The sequence below is a fragment of the Peromyscus maniculatus genome, chromosome 8, assembly GCF_049852395.1.
Source record: "Peromyscus maniculatus bairdii isolate BWxNUB_F1_BW_parent chromosome 8, HU_Pman_BW_mat_3.1, whole genome shotgun sequence".
NCBI classification, from domain to species: domain Eukaryota; kingdom Metazoa; phylum Chordata; class Mammalia; order Rodentia; family Cricetidae; genus Peromyscus; species Peromyscus maniculatus.
The window spans coordinates 47,046,440-47,072,262 of NC_134859.1; the positions used below are offsets into that span (position 1 = coordinate 47,046,440).

General features: G+C 50.5%; 1 protein-coding gene across 3 annotated transcripts; it reads left to right on the forward strand.

Annotated features, from left to right (window-relative positions):
* Positions 1–24,853, forward strand: Trpv2 (transient receptor potential cation channel subfamily V member 2). Of its 3 annotated transcripts, XM_076542601.1 has the most exons (16): positions 118–135; positions 532–623; positions 4,300–4,593; positions 7,037–7,170; positions 9,064–9,354; positions 10,483–10,781; positions 15,541–15,714; positions 15,950–16,105; positions 16,709–16,807; positions 17,330–17,400; positions 17,992–18,157; positions 19,506–19,572; positions 20,112–20,440; positions 21,387–21,514; positions 22,323–22,402; positions 24,652–24,853. In XM_076542601.1, exons 3-16 carry the CDS (start codon positions 4,403–4,405, stop codon positions 24,738–24,740), a joined length of 2,274 nt encoding a protein of 757 aa, XP_076398716.1. In that variant the 5' UTR covers positions 118–135; positions 532–623; positions 4,300–4,402; the 3' UTR covers positions 24,741–24,853. The 3 variants fall into 3 exon arrangements, with proteins under 3 accessions (XP_042140138.1, XP_076398716.1, XP_042140137.1); XM_042284204.2 differs by lacking the exon at positions 532–623 and having other exon boundaries at positions 1–135; XM_042284203.2 differs by lacking the exon at positions 118–135 and having other exon boundaries at positions 307–623.
* The last annotated feature ends 970 nt before the right edge of the window (positions 24,854–25,823 follow it).

Genomic DNA, 25,823 nt, shown 5'->3' on the forward strand with positions numbered 1-25,823 from the left:
GGATGGGTGGGGCTGCACTCTTTGAGACAAAAGTCAGACTGAACCTCTTCTCTCCCCGGGGCTATCACACTCTTCTCTCCCTCGTTTGCGGGTCCGCCAGTTATGAACCTCATGACTGCTGGAGGGCACACAGTGGTAAGAACCAGGAGGGGTGGGGGTCAGTGTACTGCGGAACGAACCCCACACCCATGCCAGCTCCCACCCGAGCCAAGGTCCCAGCACCCCAGGGCTGCCTCTGATCGCCCCAGGGGCTTCTCTGGCCATGAGTCGGGGTGAAAGTGCACCGATGAAGGGGCAGGGCGTGTCTCCCCAGAGCAGGGTGTGGCCAGTGGTCCAGAAGATAAATCTGATGGCCAGTCACCGGCCCTTCACCGGTCGGCGCTCAGCCCGCACTGGCCACTGTGCGCGACGAACAGGTTGAGGGTGGACACCACCGAGAGAGCTCGGAGCCCGCTGCGGAGGTTCCCGCAGCCCATTGCTGTCAGCGCCGGGCCGCGCCCCTCCCGGCTGCCTGCACTTCCTCTCTCTTAGTCCCCGCTGCCGCCGCAGGAGAGCCCCGCTAGGCTCGGCGATCCTAGTGGCCTGCAGCCTCCCGCCGCCACGCCTTGCCTTCAGCCTGCGTGGTAAGTCGATTGACAATTTAGGGATGTCCTAGGGGGTTGCGCCTGGAAGTCTGACAGTGAATGATGATGGGGTGGCTCTCCGTGCATCTCCATCCTGGAGCAAGGGTCTGTGTGGGCTCTGGCTCCCGGGACCTCCAGGCCTCTTCCTCTGCTGCCAGAATGAGGATCCCAGGAGGTAGGGCAGAAGCCAGGGAGACAGTTGTTGCTGCTGGGGGTTGAAAATGGTGTCAGATTTGGACCAGGATTTTGGTTGAGGACAGAAGCTAGGCTGCACGAAAGGAGGATGACCATACTCTAATGTGGGCAGAAAGGTGGGGGGTCACAAATGCTGGTGGAGGTAGCCAGTCAGGTCCCCTGGCTGTTGTGGAAAACGCCCCACCCAATTCTTTGAGGATACTGGGACTTCATCTCTTACCCTGTTCTCTTCTGTCCCTTCCTTCCACCTACCTGCCCCTACCCCTTTCTTCCACCCCGCTGTCCCCTGACCCGGCTCTGATTCTTGCCTTCCTGTTTCTGCACTCTGAGGAAGACAGAGGCTCCCCAGCTCTAACCAGGGCCCAGATGTGATCACGTGATGGAGGCCGTGGTTGCAGTTTTCTGGTGAGGTTGAGGTTAGTAGTCAGCTAACCCCAGACCCAGTATGGAGTCTGAGGTGGGAAGGCAGATGGAGCTTGCCAGTCTAAAAAGCCCCTACAGAGGTGGCATCTGTGCCCTCAGATATGAGTCAGACAGAAACGTAATTGGGCCCTGAGAACTAAAGGGGAACACCATGACATAAAGTGAGGTGGAAGCTGGCTTCCTTTTTCTGCGCCTCAGTTGTGCTGGCCCTAAAATTTGATAGTGGTTCAACTGGAGAATCTCCCTTTCTGCAATAAAGCGTTGAGTGGCCTGTCCTGGTCCGGCAGCTGAAGTTTTATCTGTCTGAACCATTGGGCACCGGGCTTGATGTCACGTTGAGAAAGGGTGGGGTTGTGAACACAAACAGGGTTTGAGGTTTCTTAAATATCAGAAATTCCCAAGGGGGAAGCTAAAGACACCCATGGCTTCCTGAGAGGTAATATCAAAGGGACAACCCTGTCAGGCCCCTGCTTCCCAGCAGATCCTTTCTCTGTCATGGCTCATTGCCCCTCCTGTCCAGCTAACTGTGCTGTGGGCCTGCTTGCTCTTCCACCATCCCTCTCCTTTGTTTGTTTGTTTGTTTGTGACCGGGTCTCATTGCATAGCCTTGGCTGTCCTGGAACTCACTATGTGGACCTGGCTGGCCTCTGCCTCCTGAATGCTGGGTCTAAAGGCGTGCACCACCCGGCGCAGCTCTCTCTTTATTTTTATTTTTGTGTATGTGTATGTGTGTAGATGCCAGAGGTAGGTCTGGAATGTCTTCCTCATCACTCTCAACTTCGTTGTCTGAGCCAGGGTCTCTCACTGAGCTCACCGATTCAGCTAGATTGGCCTGCCAGTGAGGCCAGGGAGCCTCTTGTCTTCGCCTTTCCTCACTGAAATTAAAGATATGCCTCAGTGCTCGGTTTTTTTCTGTGGGGACTGGGGATCCAGACCCAGGTCCTTCTGATTGTGTGGCAAACACTTCACTGATTGAACTATCTCCTTATCTCCCTCCCTCCCTGTTGCGGGCCGCAGGAATATATCAGAAGAACTCAGCTGGTTATGGCAAAGTCACTACCTGGAGGGATCATGGAATTCCTCCAGAGGAAGCCAAATCCCAAGGAGTTTTTGGTGTTACTTGGCTTGTTATATATCAGCTGTATTCTGTTATGAAAATCATGTGTGCCTTCATAGCTTTCCCAATTGACTTTTCCCTAAGAAGGACTAACAGTGTAGACTGAGCACTCTCTGGACATACACATTCCAGGTAATTTGGAGAACAGCCTCAGAGAAAGGCTTTCTCTGGAATCAGATATCTCCCTTGGCCACTTTCAAGGACTACAGGATACACCACCCAGGTGGACGCCCAACTTCCAAGGACTAACAAGTGATAGCAGCCCACGTACAAGTCTCCTGACTTACAGTAAATTCACAAGAGGACGCCGCCTAGGCCAGGTGGACACTAATAGTTTTACACAATTTAGCTTAGGCCCTTCTTTCTTACAGCCTTACTAACTTTATAGACCTCTAACTACTTACCTAACCACTTCTAGGAATATTTAGATAAACTTCTGTGCTAACAGCTATGCTCAGCCAGAACTCCCAGTTCAAACCTCCCTGTATCACCAGAGGCATCTAGCTGTACACAGGTTGCCTAGAGACTGAGCACACTTTCCCCCACCCTGCAGAAAAACGGCAGACAGCTTGGACAGATAGGAGCCACAGGAAAAAAGAAGACAGTTTTATTTTCTCCCATTGACCTAGCAACTTATAGATTTTTAACATCCTTTACCAAACACATTTAAGGTTATAGTTGTGCACGTAAGACCCCTCTTCTTAGATATTACCCATATTTAGCCTTTAGTTGATTCATTAGTCACTTCCCCTTTGGGTCACAAATGGTAATTAACAACTAGTGCCCTTCTTTGTAATTCTTATCAACCCTCCATTTGATCCTGATAGTGGACAATCACTGCCTGAGGAAGTTCAGGCTGAGTGTCCTGGGTGGAGGGGAGGATTGTGATTTGGGGGAGATATATAACTGTAAAGCAGAGGATAGGCCGGGGAAGAGAAAAGAGAATGGAAGAACGAGATGGGTAAGAACTTGAGAGGAACAAGCTGAGATGGGGAAGAACTAGATTGAAGAGCTAAAAGAGAGGACTAGAGGAACGAGATGGAAGATGAGGAAGAGCCAGATGGGGAAGAACAAGATGAGGAAGAGCCAGATGAGAGAGAAGGAGACAGGAGAGGAGCTGATAGGGGAAAGAACTAGATAGATGAGAACCTAGAAGGGACAGAACTAGATGAAGGAATTAAGATAGAACATAGAGGGGACAGTAGATAAATATAGAGAGAAATCAGGCAAGAAAGGAGCTAGACATGAGAACAGAACTGAAGCTGTGTATAAAGGATGTTATGCCAGAGGAATTAAAGCGAATGGATCAAAGAACTCTGAGTGCGTAGACTGATTTACCGACCCTAAAGATTCTCTGCTGGTTGATAGAGCCTTCCGCGGACCCTGGGAGGGGACTATCGAGGGGCTGGACCCCCATAGTCCTCGTTACCTCCCTCCCTTCCTCCCTCCCTCCCTCCCTCCCTCCCTCCCTCCCTCCCTCCCTCCCTTCCTTCCTTCCTTCCTCTTAATTTTTGAGACAGAGTATACCAGGCTAGCTTAAAACTCTATGTAGCTATGGATGACCTTGAACTTGACCCTCTTGCTCCTACCTCTTTTTTTGTTTTGTTTCTCGAGACAGGGTTTCTTTCTATAGCGCTGGCTATCCTGGAACTCACTCTTTAGACCAGGCTAGCCTAAGTGCTGGGATTAAAGGCATGCACCACCACTGCCTAGTGCCTTTACCACTTTTTAAAAAGATATTTTATTAATTTATTATTTATTTTCTGAGCATGAGTGTTTGTGCACCACGTGTCTGGTGCCTGTGGAGGTCAGAAGAACACGTTGGATCCTCTGTAACTCCAGTTCCAGAGGGCTATGAGCCACCATGTGGTGCTGGGATTTGAACCCTGGTTCTCTGGAAGCACTCTGTGCATGCTTAACAATCAGTATCCCCTTCCACAGACCCCAGGCAAGCCCGCCCCACCGCGGCATGAGAGAGAAGGAAGTCCTGACATCTGCAGTCCCACAGAAGGTCCAGTTGTAAGGAGCATCATCCTCTCTCAGCATGACTTCACCCCCCAGCCCCCCAGCTTTTAGGCTGGAGACATCAGACGGCGACCATGAAGAAGACAGCGCCGAAGTCAACAAAGGAAAGCGTGAGCCACCTCCCATGGAATCGCCATTCCAGGGCGAGGACCGGAATTTCTCCCCACAGATCAAAGTGAATCTCAACTACCGAAAGGGACTAGGCACCGGGTAAGGCTGCAGATTTGGATGGGACAAGAGAGGCTCCCACCCAGCACTCCAAAGTCACTCAGTGACCAACCCAGCACATGTCTTCCTCATAGGCTGGCTGTGTTGGTTCCTAAGTCCCACATTCTACTCCCCTTGGGTTACTCCTTCCAGAATGTTCTCCATACTTGGCCTTCTGCCAAGATTATGCTCTTTGGTAGGGACACTCTCATTCAGTACCAAGTATGCAACAGACAGTCAAATCCCCCCTGTGGATGTTTTGACTCCCACCCATTATGGTCCCTGTGGTAGCTGGGGTGGGTGGTAGCTGGATCCACAGGGCATCCAGGGAGAGACAAAGACATCTGGAAATGTCTTGAGTGCGTCTCTGCTTTGCTCCAAAGCTGACATAGTCACTCAGGCAATGTGGACCCTGAGCATTGAAGACAGTAGGCTTCTGCTTATCGTCATCTGTGCTTTTAGTTTCCCGTGTTCTTGCTACCGATTAGACAGTGAGTTGTGGGGGTGTGGGGCGGGCTGCTTTCAGTCCTGCTAGAGAATTGTACTTGGCTTCCCAGAATCCTCATGGGCCAGCAAGACTGCCAGGAAAGCTCATTTCTCCTTGCTCATCGCTGAGATTTGGCCACCAGCCTTGGCCCATTATGTTGTATGTGCCAAAGAACTGTGGCCAGATTTCTGACGGCACAGACAGGTGCGTGGAGGCATCTGTGAGTAGTGTGGCCGGCCTAATAGAGATAGCCTGGGCTCCACGATGCCCGCCCCCTCAAGTCTGTGCCTGTCTTTGCTTTCCTATTCCTGCCCTGGTGGTAGGCAGCACTGTCCAAACGGCCGTGCATTTTCCAAGCAGACAGACCACAGGGCTGCGGCAGAGCCCCTCAAGGTCATGTGGCCATGTGGCTAACTGGGTGACTGGTGCTCATCTAGACAGGATGATGCAGACACATACCTGTGTGGCGTTGCAGATGTGAGGGCTGGCTTTAGATACACCGTGGTTGCGTGGCTTCAAGTGTGGATGACCCCATTAGTCATCCTGTGTGTCAGAGTCATCAGTCTTTATGGGGTCAGCTCATTCCACAGGAGACTTGCTTGTTTGCTTTCTTGTTCTAAGGCAGGATCTTGCCCCATAGCCCAGGCTAGCCCCCAATTTGAGGTGATCCTCCTTCTTCAGCCTCACGTGTGGTGGGATTACAGGCATGTGCTACTATGCCCAGCTTTCCAAGATGTTAAGCTGGGACCTAAGAGTCCCTAAATTATGGAGTAGCTGTCTTTCCTTAATTTGCTCTCTCTCCCTTTATCTCTTCTTTTCATAGTTCCAGGGGCCCCAGACTTAGGCAGGCCACTGTGAGTACTGACATGACCTAGGAATGGGTTGCCTAGACTCATCTGGGGACTCAATGTGCTGTGTGCCAGGCCCACTGTTTGGGCTATACACTTTGTTTGATGATATTTCCTTGGATCCTTCTAATAGCCCTTGACTATTTCCACTTGTCAAAGAGTAAAGGAAGTCAAGAGAGGTTAGGTGACCTCTGAAGGAGATGGGGCCGTCTCACTAAGCACCTGTGCCCATTGCAAGACAATTCCAGAGTGTTTCTGAGGCGCCACAGGAGGCCTCTGCTGGGCTCTGTGGAAGAGATTTCCCAGAAGTGTGGCTTCTCAGTAAAACCATGGTCAGTCAGCCTGTGATATTTAGTGCTGGGTGAGCCTGATAGTCTATCTCTGGGCAGCATCTTGCTTGCCCATCGGAGACTCTCTCTTGGGGATGAGAGATGGGGCAGCCCCCCATGGCACTCCAGTTCTGCACTGTGTAACTTTAGGTAAATTGCTTTACTTGTTTGCCTAAAGGAGAACGGTGACTCACTACCTGTAGGGCTGGAGTGAAGATGAATAGAGCAGACTTTTAACTAATGAGCAGGTGCTTTCTGAGAAGAAGGAGGAGGAGCTTTTCTCAACTTTTTCTCTGGTGCTGTTGATGGACTGAGGGCCTTATGCCAACCCGGCAAGCACTTCACTGCTGAGCTTCATCTCCATCCCCGTTTCCATTTCATCTCCAAAGTCAGGGATGCATGCAGCCTTTAGTGTGCAGGCACCTCATACAACCCCGTCCAGACCCATACAAACGTTCGAGGGCCACTGCAAGGTGTGGGAGCTGAAGTAATCCCCGTGGGATAACGAGTCTTTTGAAAGATGATGCACTGGATGCTGATGATTGCCTGGGAGGAGTAGAGCCATGGTATTGCAGCAGATTAATGTCCCAGTGGGTTTCTTCTCCTCACCTGGAGCTCTGAGCTTTAGGAGCCGTAGGAGAGAGAAGCCTTCAAAAGAATTCCTGTGTAACCCGAGGGTGCAGTGCTTAGGGGTACCGACCATGCTCCCATGTATGAGGGGCTTTGTGCAGGAGGGATTGTGGCCGTTCTCCAACATGAGTCACAAAACACATTCTCCACAGCCAGCAGGATCCAAACCGCTTTGACCGTGACCGACTCTTCAGTGTGGTCTCCCGGGGTGTCCCTGAGGAGCTGGCTGGACTGCCAGAGTACCTGTGTCGGACCAGCAAGTACCTCACTGACTCGGCATACACAGGTAGCCCCTTACCCTTTGGTATCCTTTGTACTGAGGATCAGAGGGGCGCTGTTCTCAGGGCTGGAGGGATGGCTCAGTGGTTGAGAGCACTGACTGCTCTTTCCGAGGATTAGGTTCCTAGCACCCACACAGAAGCTAACAACCATCTATAAAAGCAGTTCCTGGAGGTCTGATGCCCTTTTCCAGCCTTCATGGGACTGCATGTACTATAAAATAAACACTCAGGAGGCAGAGGCAGGTGGATCTCTGTGAGATCAAGGCCAGCCTGGTCTACATAGCAAGTTCCAGGACAGCCAGGGCTACACAGAGAAACCCTGTCTCGAAAAACAAAAAAATTCCAAAGGGGAAAAAAAATGTGTACTCTAGAAGATTCAAATGGTAAAGAAAAGGTGTAAGGCCAAGAAAAAAAAAAAGCCTGTCACCCTGGGCCATTGCTAATGGCTTGGCATCTTTTCAGATTTGTCCAGAAGATTATATATATATAAAGTGTTGCCACATGCAATAATTTATAATATGCTGCTCCCCTCTCTACTGGATACATCATATTTATTTATTTGGTTGCCGAGATGGGGGTCTCACTAGGTAGCTCAGGCTAGCCTTGACTTTTGTCTCCTGCCTTAGCCCCCTGAGTGCTGCAAGGCTTGTTCTGCCACATCTAGCTTCATGGTCGGGTGATCTCGGTGTAGACTGAACTGCATTTAATCCATCAGTGCCTGTACAGGACTGCTCAGATTGGAGTCTGGGACCTCAACTTGCTACATGCTTGGCCCTAGGTGCGCTGAGCACTTTGTTTATGTTATTCTCATAAGGTTTTTTTTTTTTTTTTTTTTTTTTTTTCCGAGACAGGGTTTCTCTGCGTAGCTTTGTGCCTTTCCTCACAAAGATCCACCTGCCTCTGCCTCCCAAGTGCTGGGATTAAAGGTGTGCGCCACCACCGCCCAGCTATTCTCATAAGTTTTTATAATAACCCTAGAATATTTCCTTTTATCCAAAAGGAAAATAGGCTAAAAGAGCCCACATCACTTGCTAAAGGAGTCAGAGTCATGAAGTGAGGGAGCCATTTGCAAATTCTGCACTGTTTTTTCTTTTTCCAATAGGGGTTTCATATAGCCCAAGCTGGCCTTAGCTATGTAACTGAGGATAACCTTGATTTTCTTTTTGCTTTAGTTTTTTCGAGACAGGGTTTCTCTGTATAGTTTTGGTGCCTGTCCTGGATATCGCTCTGTAAACCAGGCTGGCCTCAGACTCACAGAGATTCACCTGGCTCTGCCTCCCGATTGCTGGGATTAAAGGCATGCGCCACCACCGCCCAGCAACCTTGATTTTCTGATCTCGCTTCCATTTCCCAAGTGCTGGGATTACAGGCATGTGCTACCATGACTGGCTTGATGTGGTGCAGGAGCTCAAATTCAGTATCCTCAGCCCTGCCCTGTATATTTACGGAAAGATAGTGAATGTCACAGAGTAGTGTGGTGGCTCATGCCTTAGATCTCAGCACTTGGGAGGCAGAGACAGGTGGGTCTCTATGAGTTCGAGGCCAGCCAGAACTACAAAGTAAGACCCTGCAATAAAACAAAACACACACACACACACACACACACACTCCACCACCCAAACTCCACAGAGATAATGTTACGTGTGTATTGAATTATGCCCTAGAAATTTGGTGTTAAGGCAGAAATTGTAGTCAGGCCTGGTGGTATTTTAATGTCTGTGTTCTGGAGTCTTACTATCTTGCAGCCAAGCTATGTTCCCACCAGTTGCACATAGCAGCGATCTTTTTATATCCTCCCATGGGATACTCTGGAGCCTAGGTTTGCAGTACAAACTGGCAGATGGTCCAGCCTTGCTGGGTCTGAACATTGCCTATGCCTTCCCCTTCTCTCTTTGCAGAGGGCTCCACGGGGAAGACGTGCCTGATGAAGGCTGTGCTGAATCTTCAGGATGGGATCAATGCCTGCATCCTGCCCCTGTTGCAGATTGACAAGAATTCCGGCAATCCTCAGCCCCTTGTCAACGCCCAGTGCACTGATGAGTTCTACCGCGGCCACAGTGCGCTGCATATTGCTATAGAGAAGAGGAGCCTGCAGTGTGTGAAGCTGCTGGTAGAGAATGGAGCAGATGTTCACCTCCGAGCCTGTGGCCGCTTCTTCCAAAAGCACCAAGGAACTTGTTTCTATTTTGGTGAGGGAGCTTTTCTTAGAGGCACAGAGTGGGTATCGCGCTGTTCAAGGTCACATGGTTAGTGGCTGGCAGAGCTGGCCCTGGACCCCAGTCTGCCTGCTTCTAACCAGACTAATTAAATTACAACTTGTTTAAGGAATGCTTGATCTCCTTTTGGCCAGGGAAACTCAGCATGTACCCAAGTCCAGACTAGGGAGGGGATGGGCTGCAAGAACTAGTCTGTGCTAAGAGTCAGTGGGCAGACCCAGGGTGTAACTCAGTGGTGGAGCATCTGATTGGCCCTGGGTTCAACTTTTTAAAGTATGTGTGTGTGATACATATATTAATACTTGTTGATGTGTGTTCAAGTGAGTATGGAGGCCAGTGTGGATTTCAGGTGCCTCTCTCTCTCTCTCTCTCTCTCTCTCTCTCTCTCTCTTTCTCTGTCGTTGTTGGCTTTTTTTTTTTTTTTTTTTTTTGGTCTTTTTGAGACAGGGTTTCTCTGTGTAGCCCTGGAACTTGCTTTGTAGACCATGGTTGCCTCAAACTCAGAGATGCCTCTGCCTCCCAGGTGCTGAGATTAAAGGTGACACCATATCCCGCTGTGACGGTCACTTTATTAAATGAGCTATGGCCCCATCCCCCTGGGCTCCATTTTTAACGCTCCCCCCCAAATCCTCAGAACAAATAAATAACAAGACCTGACCTACTACTACCACCAAAAACCAAAACCAAACCAAAAACCCACCCAATCAAAACGGACATAATCAAGTAGAATTTGCATTCAGGGGTAGTGAGTTGACTCTGTCAGAGGAGAATGAAAGAGGCAAGGGGGAGGAGACCTGGTTGTCTGCCTTTCACTCTTCCTGATCTGCTTCAGGAGACCTGGCCTTCTGCCTGAGGGGCAGGAAGAGTGGCGAGGCGGAAGCCAGAGCTCGAGCTGCCTTTTTTGTTTGTTTTTTTGTTTTTGTTTTTGTTTTTGTTTTTGAGACAGGGTTTCTTTGTACAGCTTTGGAGCCTGTCCTGGAACTCACCCTGTAGACCAGGCTGGCCTCGAACTCACAGAGATCCGCCTGCCTCTGCCTCCCACTGCTGGGGTTAAAGGCATGGGCCACCTGCCCAGCTTCAAGCTGCCCTCTTGCTCCACAGGTGAGCTACCTCTTTCTCTGGCCGCGTGCACCAAGCAGTGGGATGTGGTGACCTACCTCCTGGAGAACCCACACCGGCCTGCCAGCCTCGAGGCCGCTGACTCCCTGGGCAACACAGTCCTGCATGCTCTGGTAATGATTGCAGATAACTCGCCTGAGAACAGTGCACTGGTGATCCACATGTATGATGGGCTTCTCCAAGTGGGGGCCCGCCTCTGCCCCACGGTGCAGCTTGAAGATATCTGCAACCATCAAGGCCTCACACCTCTGAAGCTGGCTGCCAAGGAGGGCAAAATTGAGGTGAGTACTGTTCCCTATCCTGCCTCTCTCGGGGGCAGCAGGACTCAGGCAGTCACTTCACATATGTATATAATGCATTCCGGTCCCTCCCACCCTGAGCCCTTCATTATCCCGCCCCCCCCCCCCTTCCTTTCCCGGTCCCCTTACATTCCTTTCTCCCATTCAGTTCTTTTTGTCTTGTCTTGTTTAACTGAGTTTAAATAGGGTCATCTGTGCGACCATAGGTTTCAAACTATCCATTGGTACCTGGAAGGCTCACGGGATGACAATGACTGCCTCTTCCCAAGAAATGACATTTTAAAAAAAGATTATTTTTATTTTACGTACATAAGTATTTTGTCTGTATGAACATATGTGCACTGGGAGAATGCCTGGTGCCTATGGAGGCCAAAAGAGGGTGCAGTGACAGATGACTATAAACTGCCATGTGGTGCTGGGAACTGAACCTTCATCCTCTGCAGAAGCAGCAAGTGCTCTTCACCACTGAGTGATGGCTCCAGCATCCGGGAGATAGCTATATCGTTACTGCTGTGATAACAGCAACATGATCAAGGCAACTTGGAGAAGGGTTTATTTGGGCATAGAGTTCCAGAGGCAGGAGTCCATCACCATCAAGGGAAGGAAGTATGCCAGCAGGCAAGCATGGTGGCCGGAACAGCAAGTTGAGAGCTCAACAGCCAAGTAGGAAACAGAGAAGGAACTGGGAATGGTACACAGCTTTCAAAGCTCAAAGCCCACCTGCAGTGATGCATGTCCTCCAAAAAGGCCACACCTCCTAAACCTACCCAAACAGCATCACCAACTTGGTAGGACCAAATATTCAAACACCTGAGCATCTGGGGGACATTTTCATTCACACTAACCCGATAGCTTTTTTTTTTCCTACATTTTGTCTCATTTGCTATTAGATTTTCTTCAGATTTTGCCTACTGTGACATTCACTTTTTTTTTCTCATTATATATAAGCTTTAAAAACTAGCCGGGCGGTGGTGGCGCACACCTTTAATACCAGCACTCGAGAGGCAGAGGCAGGCGGATCTCTGTGAATTCGAGGCCAGCCTGGTCTACAGAGCGAGATCCAGGACAGGCTCCAAAGCTACACAGAGAAACCCTGTCTCGAAAAACCAAAACCAAAACCAAAAAAAACAAAAACAAAAACAAAAAACACTATATGAAAAACAATGATATGGTTGGGGCTGGAGAAGAGGCTCATTGGTGAAGAGCACATATTGCTCTTATAGAGGACCCAAGTTAGATCGCCAACACTCACATCAGGCAGCTCACAACTGCCTGGAACTCCAGCCTCAGGGAGCTGACCTCTGTCACTTCCCTGGGTATGTACGCAGACACCCGTACACATAAAAATAAATAATATGGCCGGGCGGTGGTGGCGCACGCCTTTAATCCCAGCACTCAGGAGGCAGAGGCAGGTGGATCTCTGGGAGTTTGAGGCCAGCCTGGGCTACCAAGTGAGTTCCAGGAAAGGCGCAAAGCTACACAGAGAAACCCTGTCTCTAAAAACCAAAATAATAATAATAATAATAATAATAATAATAATAATAATAATAATAATATTTTCCTTAAAGTATATGGTCACTCGGGAGGCGGAGACAGGTGGCTCTCTATGAATTCTAAGTTAGTTTGGTCAATATAACAGGTTGCAGGCCAGCCAGAGCTACAAAGTGAGACCTGCTTCAAAATAACCAAAGAATCCACCAATCAGTTAATCAATCAACAAAAAGAAAAAAAGATGGTAGTAGGTTTTTTTGTTGTTCTCTGTGTTTTTGATATGTAGAATTTAAAGTATTCGTATGTGTGTGGTTTGGCATGGTTGCCTATAGTCTCAGCTACCTGGGAGGCTGAATCAAGACAATCACTCTAGCCTAAGAGTTCAAGACCAGCCTTGGCAATATGGTTAGTCCCTGTGTGAGTAACCAAACCAAATGGCACTTTTGTGTATACAGGTGGAATTATCTTTTCCTTTAAATTCCTTGGTTTTCCTATTACTTAATACTTTCTACAATATAGTTATTGAATGAAAAAAATACTTTCTACAAGATTATATATGTAATATTTTAATATGTCTGCATGGGTATCTGTGTACCACATGCATGCCTGGTGCCCTTGGAGGCCAGAAGGGGGTGTCAGTTCCCCTGAGACTGGACTTATAGGTAGTTGTGAGCTGCCATGTGGGTGCTGGGACTTGAACTTGGGTCCTGTAGAGGAGCAGCCATTGTTCTTAGTCACAGAGCCATCCCTCTGGCACCAGTATTGTACTTATATGTACTTGCTACATGTGTTTATTAGTTACTTTCCATGTTGTTATACAAAACACCTGACAAAAGCCACTAAGGAAGGAAGGCTTTGTCTGGCTCACACTGAGGATACCCGTCACCGTGGCAGGGAAGGCAGGACAGCAGGAACATGAGGCGCTGGTCACATCGCAGCTGCAGCCAGGAAGCAGAGCGAGATGAACCCTGGTGCGCAGCTCACTGTCTTCCTTCTATTCAGCCCCAGATCCCAGCCATGGGATGGTGTCATCCACATGTAGAGTGTGTCTTTCCATCCCTATTGACCTAATCTAGACAATTACTCATATATATGCCCGGAGACTAGTCTCTTCAGTGCTTCTAGACCCTGTTGAGAAGATTAGCCATCACGGTATGTAGCTTGTAGTGTATGTTATATAATAACATGATTATGCATGTGTTATCATTATATATCATACACCTATCTATATTTTATTCCAGACTTTTGCAATTTCTTTCTTTCTGCTTGTTTGTTTTGAAACAGAGTCTTATCAGCCTAAGTCATCCTTGAACTCTATTTATTCACATTTTATTGTGTGTGTGTGTGTGTGTGTGTGTGTGTGTGTGTGTGTGTGTATAAATGTGAACACATGCCATAGCATGTATATGGAAATTAGATGGTGACTTGGGGGGGGGTGGCTCTCTTTTTCTGCCATGTAGGTTCCATGGATTAAACTCAGGTTATCAGGCTTGATAGCAAATACCTTTACTCTTCCTGATCGCTCACCTTAGCCTCCCCAGTGTCAGGATTATAGTCATGCATCATTCATACATGGTGCTGCTATTTATTTTTAGCTTACTTAAAATTTGTTTTAGATTTATCTATTTTATGTGTATGAGTGACTTGCCTGCAGAGGTAGGAAGAGGGTATTGGATACCCTAAAACTGGAGTTATGGATGATTGTGAACCACTATGTGGGTGCTGGGAACTGAACCAGGGTCCTTGGTAAGACTAACAAGTGCTTTTAACCACTGAGTCATCTCTCCAGCCCCTACGGTTTTATTTTTAACGTCTAAAACGGAGATGTTTGAAAGTACTTTGGGTAGAAAGAGTAAGCATTGCCCAGCTCTCCTTTTTCCTCCCAAGTGCCTTGTGAGGCTCTACATTTTATTCTCAGGGATGTTTCATATCACACACAGAAGTGTGCATATAGCCAGTGTTAAGAATGAGGGCTATTTATTAAGACAGGGTTTCTCTAGCTATGTCTGTCCTGGAACTGGATCTGTAGATCAGGCTGGCCTTGAACTCACAGAGATCCACCACCACCGCCCGGCTCAGAGGGGTTATTTTTTAGGTCAAAATAAAATAAACATAAGTAACAATTTTAATACTGTATTCTGCTCTCAACTCCTGGTACTCTTTCAGGAGTGTGTGTACCTGTCTTTGTTGTCTAAAGACCTGGCTGGGCCTGTAGAGATGGTTCAGCGGTTGAGAGCACTGGCTGCTCTTCCAGAGCAGAGTTTGATTCCTGGCACACACAGGGCAGCTCACAACTGTCTGTAACTCCAGCCCCAGGGGTCAAAATAGTTTCTTATGTCCTCCGTGGGTGCTGCACATATGTGGTGCACAGACATACATGCAGGTGAAACATACACACACACACACACACACACACACACACACACACACACACACACACATGAACAAACAAACAAGTACCTTTAAGGCATAGTTCTGGGGCTGGGGAGGTGGCTCAGAGATTAAGAGCACTGCCTGCTCTTCCAGAGGTCCTGAGTTCAATTCCCAGCAACCACATGGTGGCTTGCAACTATCTATAATGAGATCTGGTGCCCTCTTCTGGCCTCCAGGCATACATGAAGGCAGAACACTGTATACACAAATCAATCTTAAAAAATATAACTTAGTGGTGGCGCACGCTTTTAATCCCAGCACTCGGGAGGCAGAGGTAGACAGATCTCTGTGAGTTTGAGGCCAGCCTGGGCTACAGAGTGAGTTCCAGGAAAGGCACAAAGCTACACAGAGAAACCTTGTCTCAAACAACAACAACAACAAAACCAAATTATATATATATATTTAAAAAGGCACTCCCCAGTCTGCACCCTTCTTGTCTTCATTCCTCATGTGTGAAATCAAAGAACACACACACACACACACACACACACACACACACACGCACACGCACACGCACATGCATACGAGACACATGGTGATCTCGGATTTCAAGTAACCTCACGTCCCCTGCTGGGATCTCTATTCTATCGGAGGAACTCAGGAAAGAAGTCCACGGGAAGACAGAGCCAAGCTGCCTGTCAGCCTATGCATATGTGGGCATGTAAACCTGACAGTTCACCCTTGGTTGAATATCTGTAAGAGCTGAAACATGCTAGGACCTATGTGCTCTGTGGGGGCCCACCATGTTGTCCGGCCCTGGCATAGCGTTAATGCAGGGAAGGTGACTAGCAGGTGAGCTCATATGACTGCCCTGCAGATTTTCAGGCACATTCTGCAGCGGGAGTTCTCAGGACTGTACCAGCCCCTTTCCCGAAAGTTCACTGAGTGGTGCTACGGTCCTGTCCGGGTATCACTGTATGACCTGTCCTCGGTGGACAGCTGGGAAAAGAACTCGGTGCTGGAAATCATCGCCTTTCACTGCAGGAGCCCGGTAAGTCCACGGGCTGCTGGGCTGCCTAGAGATTCTGGCAAAGGGCAAACCTTCCTCCACTTCATAGTACAAGCGGAGGCACGTGGGAGGGAAGCGCCTTCCAGGGGTCCTGGGTCTGGGAACCTGTTCTGCATTTGCTCCTCTCCATCTCCCCTGGCCCTTGCGTGGAGCCTGCCACGAAGTGGGTGCTGTGTCCTTCCTACCTTGTGCTTTGATTCTCCCTTTCCCGCCCCAGCACCGGCACCGCATGGTGGTTTTAGAGCCACTGAACAAGCTTCTGCAGGAGAAATGGGATCGGCTCATCCCCAGATTCTTCTTCAACTTCGCCTGTTACTTGGCCTACATGCTGGTCTTCACCATTGTTGCCTACCACCAGCCTTCCCTGGAGAAGGCAAGAGCTGGGTGGGGTCGTCCCGGGCACACCTGCTTGAAGCAACCCTGGAGTGGGAAGGGGCAGGAAGCACCATCCCATCCTACCAAAGATGACATGGAGGCTTAGGTGACTTGAAGGACATACCCAGAGCTCTTGGAAACAGTCCCTTAGGGTAACGACAGCAACGATAATTAATTCTTACTGAATGCTTGCCAGATGTGAGTCAAGAGTCTAAGTGGTTAGCATGTGTTAACTAATGACTGCTCACACCACCCTCTGGGATGAAGGACCGCCATTCTTAGTTTACTACTGAGGTAAGGGAAAGGCGCAGAAAGGTTAATATATTATCTATGGTAATAAAAACTCTCAGTGGTAGAGATGACCTGAGGCCAGAAAATCTGGCTCCAAACCCAATGCTAATAACCGCTCTATCATATGCTTCTCGGGGACTGGAATCAGGGCCCTGCCCCAGAGCCCATGTCCTCTCTGATGCTCAGAGGGGCCTCTCCACAGTGAAGGCTCAGAATAGTTTCTCCCCCAGGGCTCTTGGACAGCTAGCTAGCTGTCGGGGAGGGGACCCAAGACTCTAGGTCTTATGGGAGTGTTTGTTTGTCCCTTCAGCCGGCCATTCCCTCATCAAAAGCGACTTTTGGGGATTCCATGCTACTGCTGGGCCACATCCTGATTCTGCTTGGGGGTTTTTACCTCTTACTGGGCCAGGTAAGGACCTCCTTCCTGTTTCTCCACCCTGTGTAGCTTCCAGTTCACCAGGAAGCAAACCAGAACTTCACAGGGAGTTAAGTATACTCTCTTCACTGCTGGGAAAACAAATTCCCACGCAGGCCGGGACCATCGGGCCAGGGGTGGCCCCACCCACAATGGACTGGGCCCTCCTCCATTAATCACTAATTAAGAAAATGCCCTACAGGCTTGCCTGCCTACAGCTTGATCTTACTGAGTGAGGCATTTTTTTTTTTCTTTTTCTTTTTTTTAGTTAGGGTTCCCTCAGATGATTCTGGCTTGTGTCAAGTTGACATAAAACTATCCAGCACAAGCTACATATGGGGGTGGTGGTGGTGGTGAGGGAAAGGCTATACAGTATTAGGCACTGAGGTGGTGTTAGCCGGGTGGCCATAACTGGAAGCACGTGGGGGAGCTGCAGTCCCGGCCACAGGGGCAGCCTGGCTGCACTCAGATCTGAAGAGCAAGTTTCACACGCTCTGCCCTCTCTCTCCTCCGCAGCTGTGGTACTTTTGGCGCCGCCGTCTGTTCATCTGGATCTCATTCATGGACAGCTACTTTGAAATCCTCTTGTACGCGCATCTCTCCTTTCCCATACTGTCTCTGAGGTCTGGGTGTGGCAGGTGTGGCAGGGAGCACCAAGCTGGTTGTGGAGGCCGGGACCCAGGACTCCAAGGATGGGAGTGTGTGCCGGACCTGGGACCCCTGGCTCCCGGGCAGCGTGGTTGGGCCCTGTCAGGTTCCCATCTTTGCAGAGCCTCTTTCCATGGAGTGTCTCAATGTTTGCTTCAGGTATCATGATTACAAGTGGGAAGCCTCCAGGCGGTGGTGGCACACGCCTTTAATCCCAGCACAGGGGAGGCAGAGCTAGGCGGATCTCTGTGAGTTCGAGGCCAGCCTGGTCTACAGAGTGAGTTCCAGGACAGGCACCAAAGCTACACAGAGAAACCCTGTCTCAAAAAACAAACTCCAAACAAAAAAAAACCCAAAAACCAAAACCAAGTAGGAAGCCCAGAGCATAAATGAATAACTTGTCCAGGATGGAGGTCAGGCTATGATTGATCCAGCATCCAGACGGAGTCCATCTGAGGAGGTAGAGGCAGTCAGGGGTGGGGCTGTTGCCTAGTGGCCCGGAAGGTGACCCACATCTCGTCCCCGCCCAGCCTCGTCCAGGCTCTGCTGACCGTGCTGTCCCAGGTGCTGCGTTTCGTGGAGACCGAATGGCACCTCCCCCTGCTCGTGTCGTCCCTGGTGTTGGGCTGGTTGAACCTGCTTTACTACACACGAGGCTTCCAGCACACAGGCATCTACAGTGTCATGATCCAGAAGGTGAGAGCTGGGGGTGGACCGGGCGCACCAGACTCCGGAGGCCCGGACGCCACCTCCCACTAGCCTCCTTTTGGCCTCACGAGGCAGGAGCTGTCCTCTCCACAGCTATCCTGAGCAGAAGAGAGCATGAGCTGTAAATGCCCATGTGCCATTTACCCACACACTTGCCCAACATGACTGCAGGCGTGGGCCTGCATGTACCTGGATGTCTTCCTACATATGCAGATGCACACACATACATTTGTTGGCAGGTGTCCACATAGGAACATGCGCATCTTTCATAAAGGAGCAGATGACATTTTCATGGGCACTTATCCATTTGTCTGAGTCTTGGGACATGGGGACATTCCCATCAGTCTGCACCCATTTATTTCACAAGTGTTTAAGAATGTCCACTGTGGTCCTGGTTCTTTCTATGTAGGGAACACAAAACAGACAAGTCCTTCCTCTTTTGAAGCTGATGTTCCAGTGTGGGGAATGAAATTGCTAAGAACACAGTTCAGGATATTGCTGACTACGAGACCCCACAGAGGAAACACACACAACAGTGTTATGGAGAATGACTGGGGCAGATAGGACTTTAGATGGTGCACAAAACCCTTTCTGAAGAGGTGTTTTGTTTTGTTTTGTTTTGTTTTGAGACAGGGTTCCTCTATGTAGTCCTGGCTGTCTTGGAACTTGCTCTGTAGACCAGGCTGGCCTCGAACTCACATAGATCTGCCTGCCTCTGCCTCCCAAACACTGGGATTAAAGGTGTGCACCACCCCCCCCCAGCTGAAGAGGGAGTTTTTATGTTTTCTTTTGATGCAGTGTAGAGGATGGGACTCGGACCCTTAGATAAGCTAGGCAAGCACTCTACCTCTGAGATAGACCCACAGTCCATTAGTGGTGACCTGGAAGGATGAGTCAGCCACCTCAGAGTGGAGGGGGAAGCATCCTCTTCAGAGGGAACAATACAAGTGGAGAAAAAGAACCAGAGCAAGTGGACAATGCTTGAGACAGCCAGGAGACTGCAATGCCAAGCAGGCCAAGAGCGGGGGAGGGAGTAGGGAGCAGGTGGGTGCCTGGGGTTTAAAACTTCTGGTAAAATAGAGACCGGGACCGGAGGAATAGTTCAATGGTTAGGATCAAAGTCAGGCTCACATGCCTGCGGGTAAACACTTTCACCCACTTTCACCTGAGCTGGAGGCAGATTCTTTTAAAAGCTCCTTCTGCTCAGAATGACCTGTGTCTGTGCACACACTGTCTGTGGGAGGGGGGTGTGTACAAAGGAGCCCACTTATGGGGTGTAGGGTCTGTATGCTGGGGGCCATTCACCCAGTCTTCCCCTCGGGCTCGTGTGTCCCAGGTCATTCTGCGAGACCTGCTCCGATTCCTGCTGGTCTACTTGGTCTTCCTTTTCGGCTTCGCTGTAGGTAAGGACTCTTTTACACTCTGAGTGTGTGTGTTCCTGTGTAGTGAACGCATGTGTTCGAATGTGGGTCTGTGAACTTACGTACATGCACGCAGAGAGACCTGCGCAGGAGGCAGGGTGTCTTCTGCTACTCTTCTCTGTCTTATTGCCTTGAGACAGTGTCTTTTACTGAACTGGAAGCTTGCTGGTTTTTAACTGGCGTGGTCAGTGAGCTCTAGGGATCTGTCTTTCTCTGTCCTGAAAGGCTGGGGATAACCACAGGCACACACAATTCTAAAATTTTTAAATTTTATTTATTTATTCATTTATTTATTTTGTGTGTGCGTGCACACGCGCACGGGGCGGGGGTGTTCTCTTCTTCCATCAGTGGGACCTGGGAAATCAGATTCAGGTCATCAGATTTGGAGGCAAACACCTCTAGCCACTGAGCATCTCCCCAGTCCAAATACCCCTTCATGCCCTCCCCCACCCACCCTGCAGCCTGCCCGGTTGTCTCCCAGACTTAGACACCCCCCCCTCCCCCTTCTCACTTACCTACAGCCCTGGTGAGCCTGAGCCGGGAGGCCCAAAGGCCCAAAGCTCCTGCAGATAACAACACCACAGTGACAGAACAGCCCATGCTGGGCCAGGAAGAGGAGGCGGTCCCGTATGGGGGCATTCTGGATGCCTCACTGGAGCTCTTCAAGTTCACCATTGGCATGGGGGAGCTGGCCTTCCAGGAGCAGTTGCGCTTCCGTGGGGTGGTGCTGCTGCTGCTGCTGGCCTACGTCCTTCTCACCTACGTTCTGCTGCTCAACATGCTCATTGCCCTCATGAGCGAGACCGTCAACAGCGTTGCCACTGACAGCTGGAGCATCTGGAAGCTGCAGGTACGGCCCCCGTGAGGCGCTCCTCTCTCACCCTGGGGACCCTGTGGAGGGCCCAGCACCCAGGCACGTGGGCTCAGCCCAGCAGGGCCAGCCTCTCGATCGTAGCCATTCATTCCTTCATAGGGTTCTTATGAGGCTCATAGGAGTGTGGGAATAGGAAGTGTCCAGGACAGTGCCTGCCGCATAGCAGGTGTTCACTGAGTCGGTTACCATGATCCATTGGCATTATTATTATGGAGACAGAGTCTCACTATGTATCACCGACTGGCCTCCAACTCACAGCAACCCCCCTGCCTCAGTCTTGTGAGTGAGGGATGACAGATGTGAGTTACCATGCCTGCATATCAAGTGTCTTGAATGCCTATTACTAGTAGGGCTTTGCAGTACAAGCCCCGCGGAGGACAAGACAAAGGCCCCTCCTGAGCTCCACACATGTAAAATACGGTTAGATTGATGTGGGAGGAGGGGAGAAAGATTGGGAGGGTCTGATATGACACACACACACACACACACACGCACGCACGCACGCACGCACGCACGCACGCACGCACGCACGCACGCCCCTTAGAAGCATTAGCTAGGTCTTACTTGATGAGAGAAAGGCTGTGTAGGTTTTGGCCAGGGCTGCCTGCCACGTTATTATTGTCCTTGGGCCATTTCCTCCTTGAGTCTCAAGTGCCGGCACCAGTGGGGTCTGGGATGCCCGGGGATGTGTGTGACTGGGCATGCACGTGGGAGAGGGGATACGGTCTGGAGTCTGAAGTGCCTAAGAACAAGCCATTATTAAGCACTCCTTATGTGTACGCCACAAACACCACCTGAGGTGACTTTTCCTTAGTTTACAGATGGGGAACCTTCTGTGAGGGCATCTTTCCCCCTTGCTCGGGAGCCTCTTCCTCCAGGCAGGGTCCCAGGGTGCTTTGTTTGATGTGTCCTTTGTCCCCAGAAAGCCATCTCTGTCTTGGAGATGGAGAATGGCTACTGGTGGTGCAGGAGGAGGAAGCATCGTTCAGGGAGGCTGCTGAAAGTGGGTACCAGATGGGACGGTGCACCTGACGAGCGTTGGTGCTTCAGGTGAGCCAAGTGGGCAGGGCGGGGCGGCGCCTGGATGACCCAGGATGGATCAGGGGTGCTGAGGAGAACCCGAGTACTCCGTCTGGGCGGGGAAGGTCAGGGATGTTGGATCTCGGAGATGCCCTCCCTGGCTCTGCTGTTGCTGCTGCTTGAGTGTTAGCCCGTCCAGCCCTGCCATCCCAGTGGTGAAAACTTAAGGTCCTCCCTGGTGATTCCTGACTTTCTCTCAGGCCAAGAAGCCAGTGTTCTGGGGTCACTCTGGCTACCCTCATCCCTAGATCTTCCGGTCTGATCTTGGAGCTATATCCCCTTGCATGGAAACCAAGCTTTTCAATGTTCAGAGAAGATGGGGTTGAGAGGGAGTGTGGTGACTAATGCCCAGCCACAGCCGACATCTCTATGGGCAGCCGCTGAGCAAGGGAGGAGATGAGAGCTTTATCCCTGACAAGCAGCCCTGAGAGCCCACGACCTCAGAGACAAACCTGATCTCACTCCCAAGCCCCTGGCAGCTCTGGGAAAGCCAGACACTGCCAACAGTTGGGGAGAAGGCTGCCTCTTCCTCCACGCGGACATCTGGCCTTAGGGGTTGTAATCCACGAGTCACAGGATCAGAGCTTGTGGGGATGTGGGTGTGGACCGGTGCCTTGTTAGGGAAGGGCGGAAACAAAGAAAACAGAACCATCTTCCTCATTATCTGTACAGTCCACTGGGAGGAGGAGGAGGTGATGATCCCTCGCAGGGGCAAAGCTAGGCTTTGCTAGGCTGCTGCTAGCTTCCCTGAACTTGAGAGCTGTTTTGTCAACTGCAGGGTGGAGGAAGTGAATTGGGCTGTGTGGGAGAAAATGCTCCCCACCTTGTCTGAAGATCCGTCGGGGGCGGGCATCCCAGGTGAGTAGCCTTGGGGCTAGCTCCCTTGCCCTGGTTCTTTCTTTCTTTTTCTTTTTCCTTTTTTCTGGTTTTTCAAGACATGGTTTCTCTGTATAGCTTTGCACCTTTCCTGGATCTCACTCTGTAGACCAGGCTGGCCTCGAACTCACAGAGATCCACCTGCCTCTGCCTCCCGAGTGCTGGGATTAAAGGCATGCACCACCACCGGCCTGGCTTGCCCTGGTTCTTGTGAGTATGCGCTGTGGCTTTGCTGGTAACAGCCTTTGAGGGTCCCGGATGGGACTGAGAACCCTGTGTGAGCCATCTACTCCTCCTGTAGAGATTGGTGCCTTAGTCCTTCTCTATGGCAAGCCTGCCCTTCTGTACTCTCTGGGGAAAGATTCTCAGCTCTTAGGATGCCCTGCCCTTCTGCCTCACTCTGGCCTCTCTGCTGTCCCTGCCCTGGTTGTCAGTTGTACCCTTTGTCCAGACCTGGGCTGGATTTGGTTCCCAGCAAGGGACTAAGTCAGGGAGTATGTTCCCTCTACCCTCCCCCCGCATCCCCCATCCTATCCTGGCCTACTGCAGGGTGGCATTCCCCTGGGCCCCTGCTTTGCTTGAGAGGCCAGCCTACTTGACCTGAGATTTCTGCCACTACATAAGCCCCACCCCCTTAACCCCACAGCAGAAGTCACTTCCTGCCTCGTGCCTAAAAGCGCACGCCTTTAATCCCAGCGCTGGAGAGGCAGAAGTGACTCTGAGTTCAAGGCCAGCCTGTTCTACAAATCCAGTTTGCCGACAGCCAGAACTGTTACACAGAGAAACCCTGTCTCAGAGCGCGCACGCGCACGCGCACACACACACACACACACACACACACACACACACACACACACACACAGTCACTTCCTGTAAGTCTCTGTGGCATTTGCCCTTTTCTGCTCTAGCATAGTAAGAACCTTTCCTATTTCCACCTCTCTGCCTCCACTAAAACCACCTCCTCCCTCTCAACCTAGGGATGTTCTCCACAGCTTTCAGGGCTTCTCCTCAGTTTTCCCTTCTCTTTCCAGCCCTCTCCCTAATGCCCTCCTAAGTCAAGTGTGACCTGTTACAAGGAGGCTCCTAGCATCTTGCTGCCCTAAAGCCGACTGGTGTCTTACCTCCTCTTCCCACATCAAAGCTTCCTTTCTACTTTCTCTACCCCTTCACGCAATGCCAGGATAATGAGTCATTTTGCCCCCATCTGGGCCAGGTGTTCCATGCCCAACCCCCACCCCCAAACCCTGCTGCGTGCTGGCCACCCCAGCTTGACTGCAAACAGCTCTGGGGCTGCCCGAGCAGGCAGCATGCACGTGGCTGCACTCTTCACACCCAGATGGAGGATCTCTGCCCATCCCTCCTCTCCCACGCTGATGCCTCAGCCTCTCGGGCATCCCCTTACAGTTGAACCTCTGTAACCACGGCAAGATGTCTCGGCATGTACCTCAACCTTCAGGCCAAACTTCCTGCTTCAGGCCTGTCCCACTCCCACTCCGTTCTGGCTAATGTAAACAAGGACTTCACAGGGCCCACACTGCACAGGTCCCGACGGCCGCCGTCTTCAGCGGGGAGCTCAAGGCCCAGAGCTGTTGTCCGACCCACTCCTCAGAGTTCTGTCACCATGGTAGCCACTCACGCTGTGGTACTCTTCGCTTTCTTGACACTTCCTTCTCTGCCTCTGTGCTCTCCTCTTCTCGGGGTGTCCATATGCACCCCAACACTAAAGAAGGGCTACCGCTCTCCTCTAGGCTCCCTGAGTTCCTGACCCGATTCTCCCTTGCTCTTCAGTGTGCCTCAGAAATTCTGTTTTCTGATAGAGCCTGTCAGCTCTGGGGACTTTTGAGTTCCTGTGGTGAGACCTCTGAACGGCCCATGGAGGGGGTTCAGGGGATTCCAGTAGGAGGAAAGCAGGGAGATGGGGCTGAAGGATTGACTGTTAGACTCAGGACATGGTGGGCTTTCATGGTTGTGGCCTTTTCTTTATTTTTTTTTTGGGGGGGGGCATTTTCCAGACAGGGTTTCTCTATGTAGCCCTGGCTGTCCTGGAACTCACTCTGTAGACCAGGCTGGCCTCAAACTTACAGAGATCCACCTGCCTCTGCCTCCTGAGTACTGGGATCAAGTGTGTGTGCCACCACCAACCCAGCTTTGGCTTTTTCTTACTTCCCTGGCACACACTGCCAGGGGATACACCAAGGGCAAAGCCACAGTGTTCTTTATTCTGTTTACAGATTATGAAAAGAACCCCACCTCGAAACCTGGGAAGAACGGTGCCCCAGAGGAAGACCATCTGCCCCTCCAGGTCCTCCAGTCCCACTGACGGTCCAGATGCAGCAGCAGGCTGGCCGGGCAGCGTAGGGGATCTTTCCAGCCACACCCGCTAGCTCCCAGGCTACTGAAGTTTGGTGGAAATACAAATATTTTTTTGCATAACTAAGTGTTCTAGAAGTATTATTCGAATGAAGTTATGGGGATCTTGCATCTGGTAATCTTTGCACGTGTCTCTAAGTGCCCACCTGGCTCAGAGGCTAGTCTGCTCAGAAACCCTCACTGGCTGGTCACACCGAGGTTCCTGCACTGCCCTCTTCCATGTGGCAGGCTGAGGGCTGGGTACAAACGAAGCCACTTTCCCACCTCTAAGATGACTGAGTCTCCATCAAGCTCTGGATTATTGCTTTCTCACCCACCTGGGCTTCAGTTGCCCACCTCTCCTCCCCACTCTTTGCAGGAAAGCCAGAAAGGCCTTCTTGAGACATAAGACAAGCAAGTCACCTCTGCACCCTGAAGGCCTGACAGCAGCATCCTCAGCCTTGCATGGTTTTGCCCATGATTCCCAGATCCCCTGACCCTGTACACCTTTTGCTTTTAGGGGAGTTTTATGAAAAGTCTTTAGTACTTTCTCTTAATTATTCATGAAGCCAGAAGTGCCTCGTATTTGACTTGGCCTTTGCTAGATGTTTCCGTGACTTGAAACTCCCAGAAGAGAGCAAGAGGGGAGCTGCACCTGTATTAAAGATTCCAGGCCAAATGACTTGTTTGACATCGTCTTTCAAACCACAGCCAAATTATCTTGGGCTATTTTTGGTTTTTCTTTCTTTCTTTCTTTCTTTCTTTCTTTCTTTCTTTCTTTCTTTCTTTCTTTCTTTCTTTCTTTCTTTCATTTTATTTTATTTTACAATACCATTCAGTTCTACATATCAGCCATGGGTTCCCCTATTCTCCCCCCTCCCACACCCTCCCCTTACCCCCAGCCCACCCCCCATTCCCACCTCCTCCAGGACAATTCCTCCCCCGAGGACTGCGATCAACCTGGTAGACTCAGTCCAGGCAGGTCCAGTCCCTTCCTCTCAGACTGAGCCAAGTGTCCCTGCATAAGCTCCAGGTTTCAAACAGCCAATTCATG

Coding starts and splice junctions, on each gene's coding strand:
- Trpv2 (XM_042284204.2), top strand. CDS start 4,403: ATGACTTCACCCCCCAGCCCCCCAGCTTTTAGGCTGGAGACATCAGAC. Junction 9,355..10,482: donor AGGAACTTGTTTCTATTTTG/GTGAGGGAGCTT, acceptor CTTGCTCCACAG/GTGAGCTACCTCTTTCTCTG. Junction 16,106..16,708: donor ACCAGCCTTCCCTGGAGAAG/GCAAGAGCTGGG, acceptor TTGTCCCTTCAG/CCGGCCATTCCCTCATCAAA.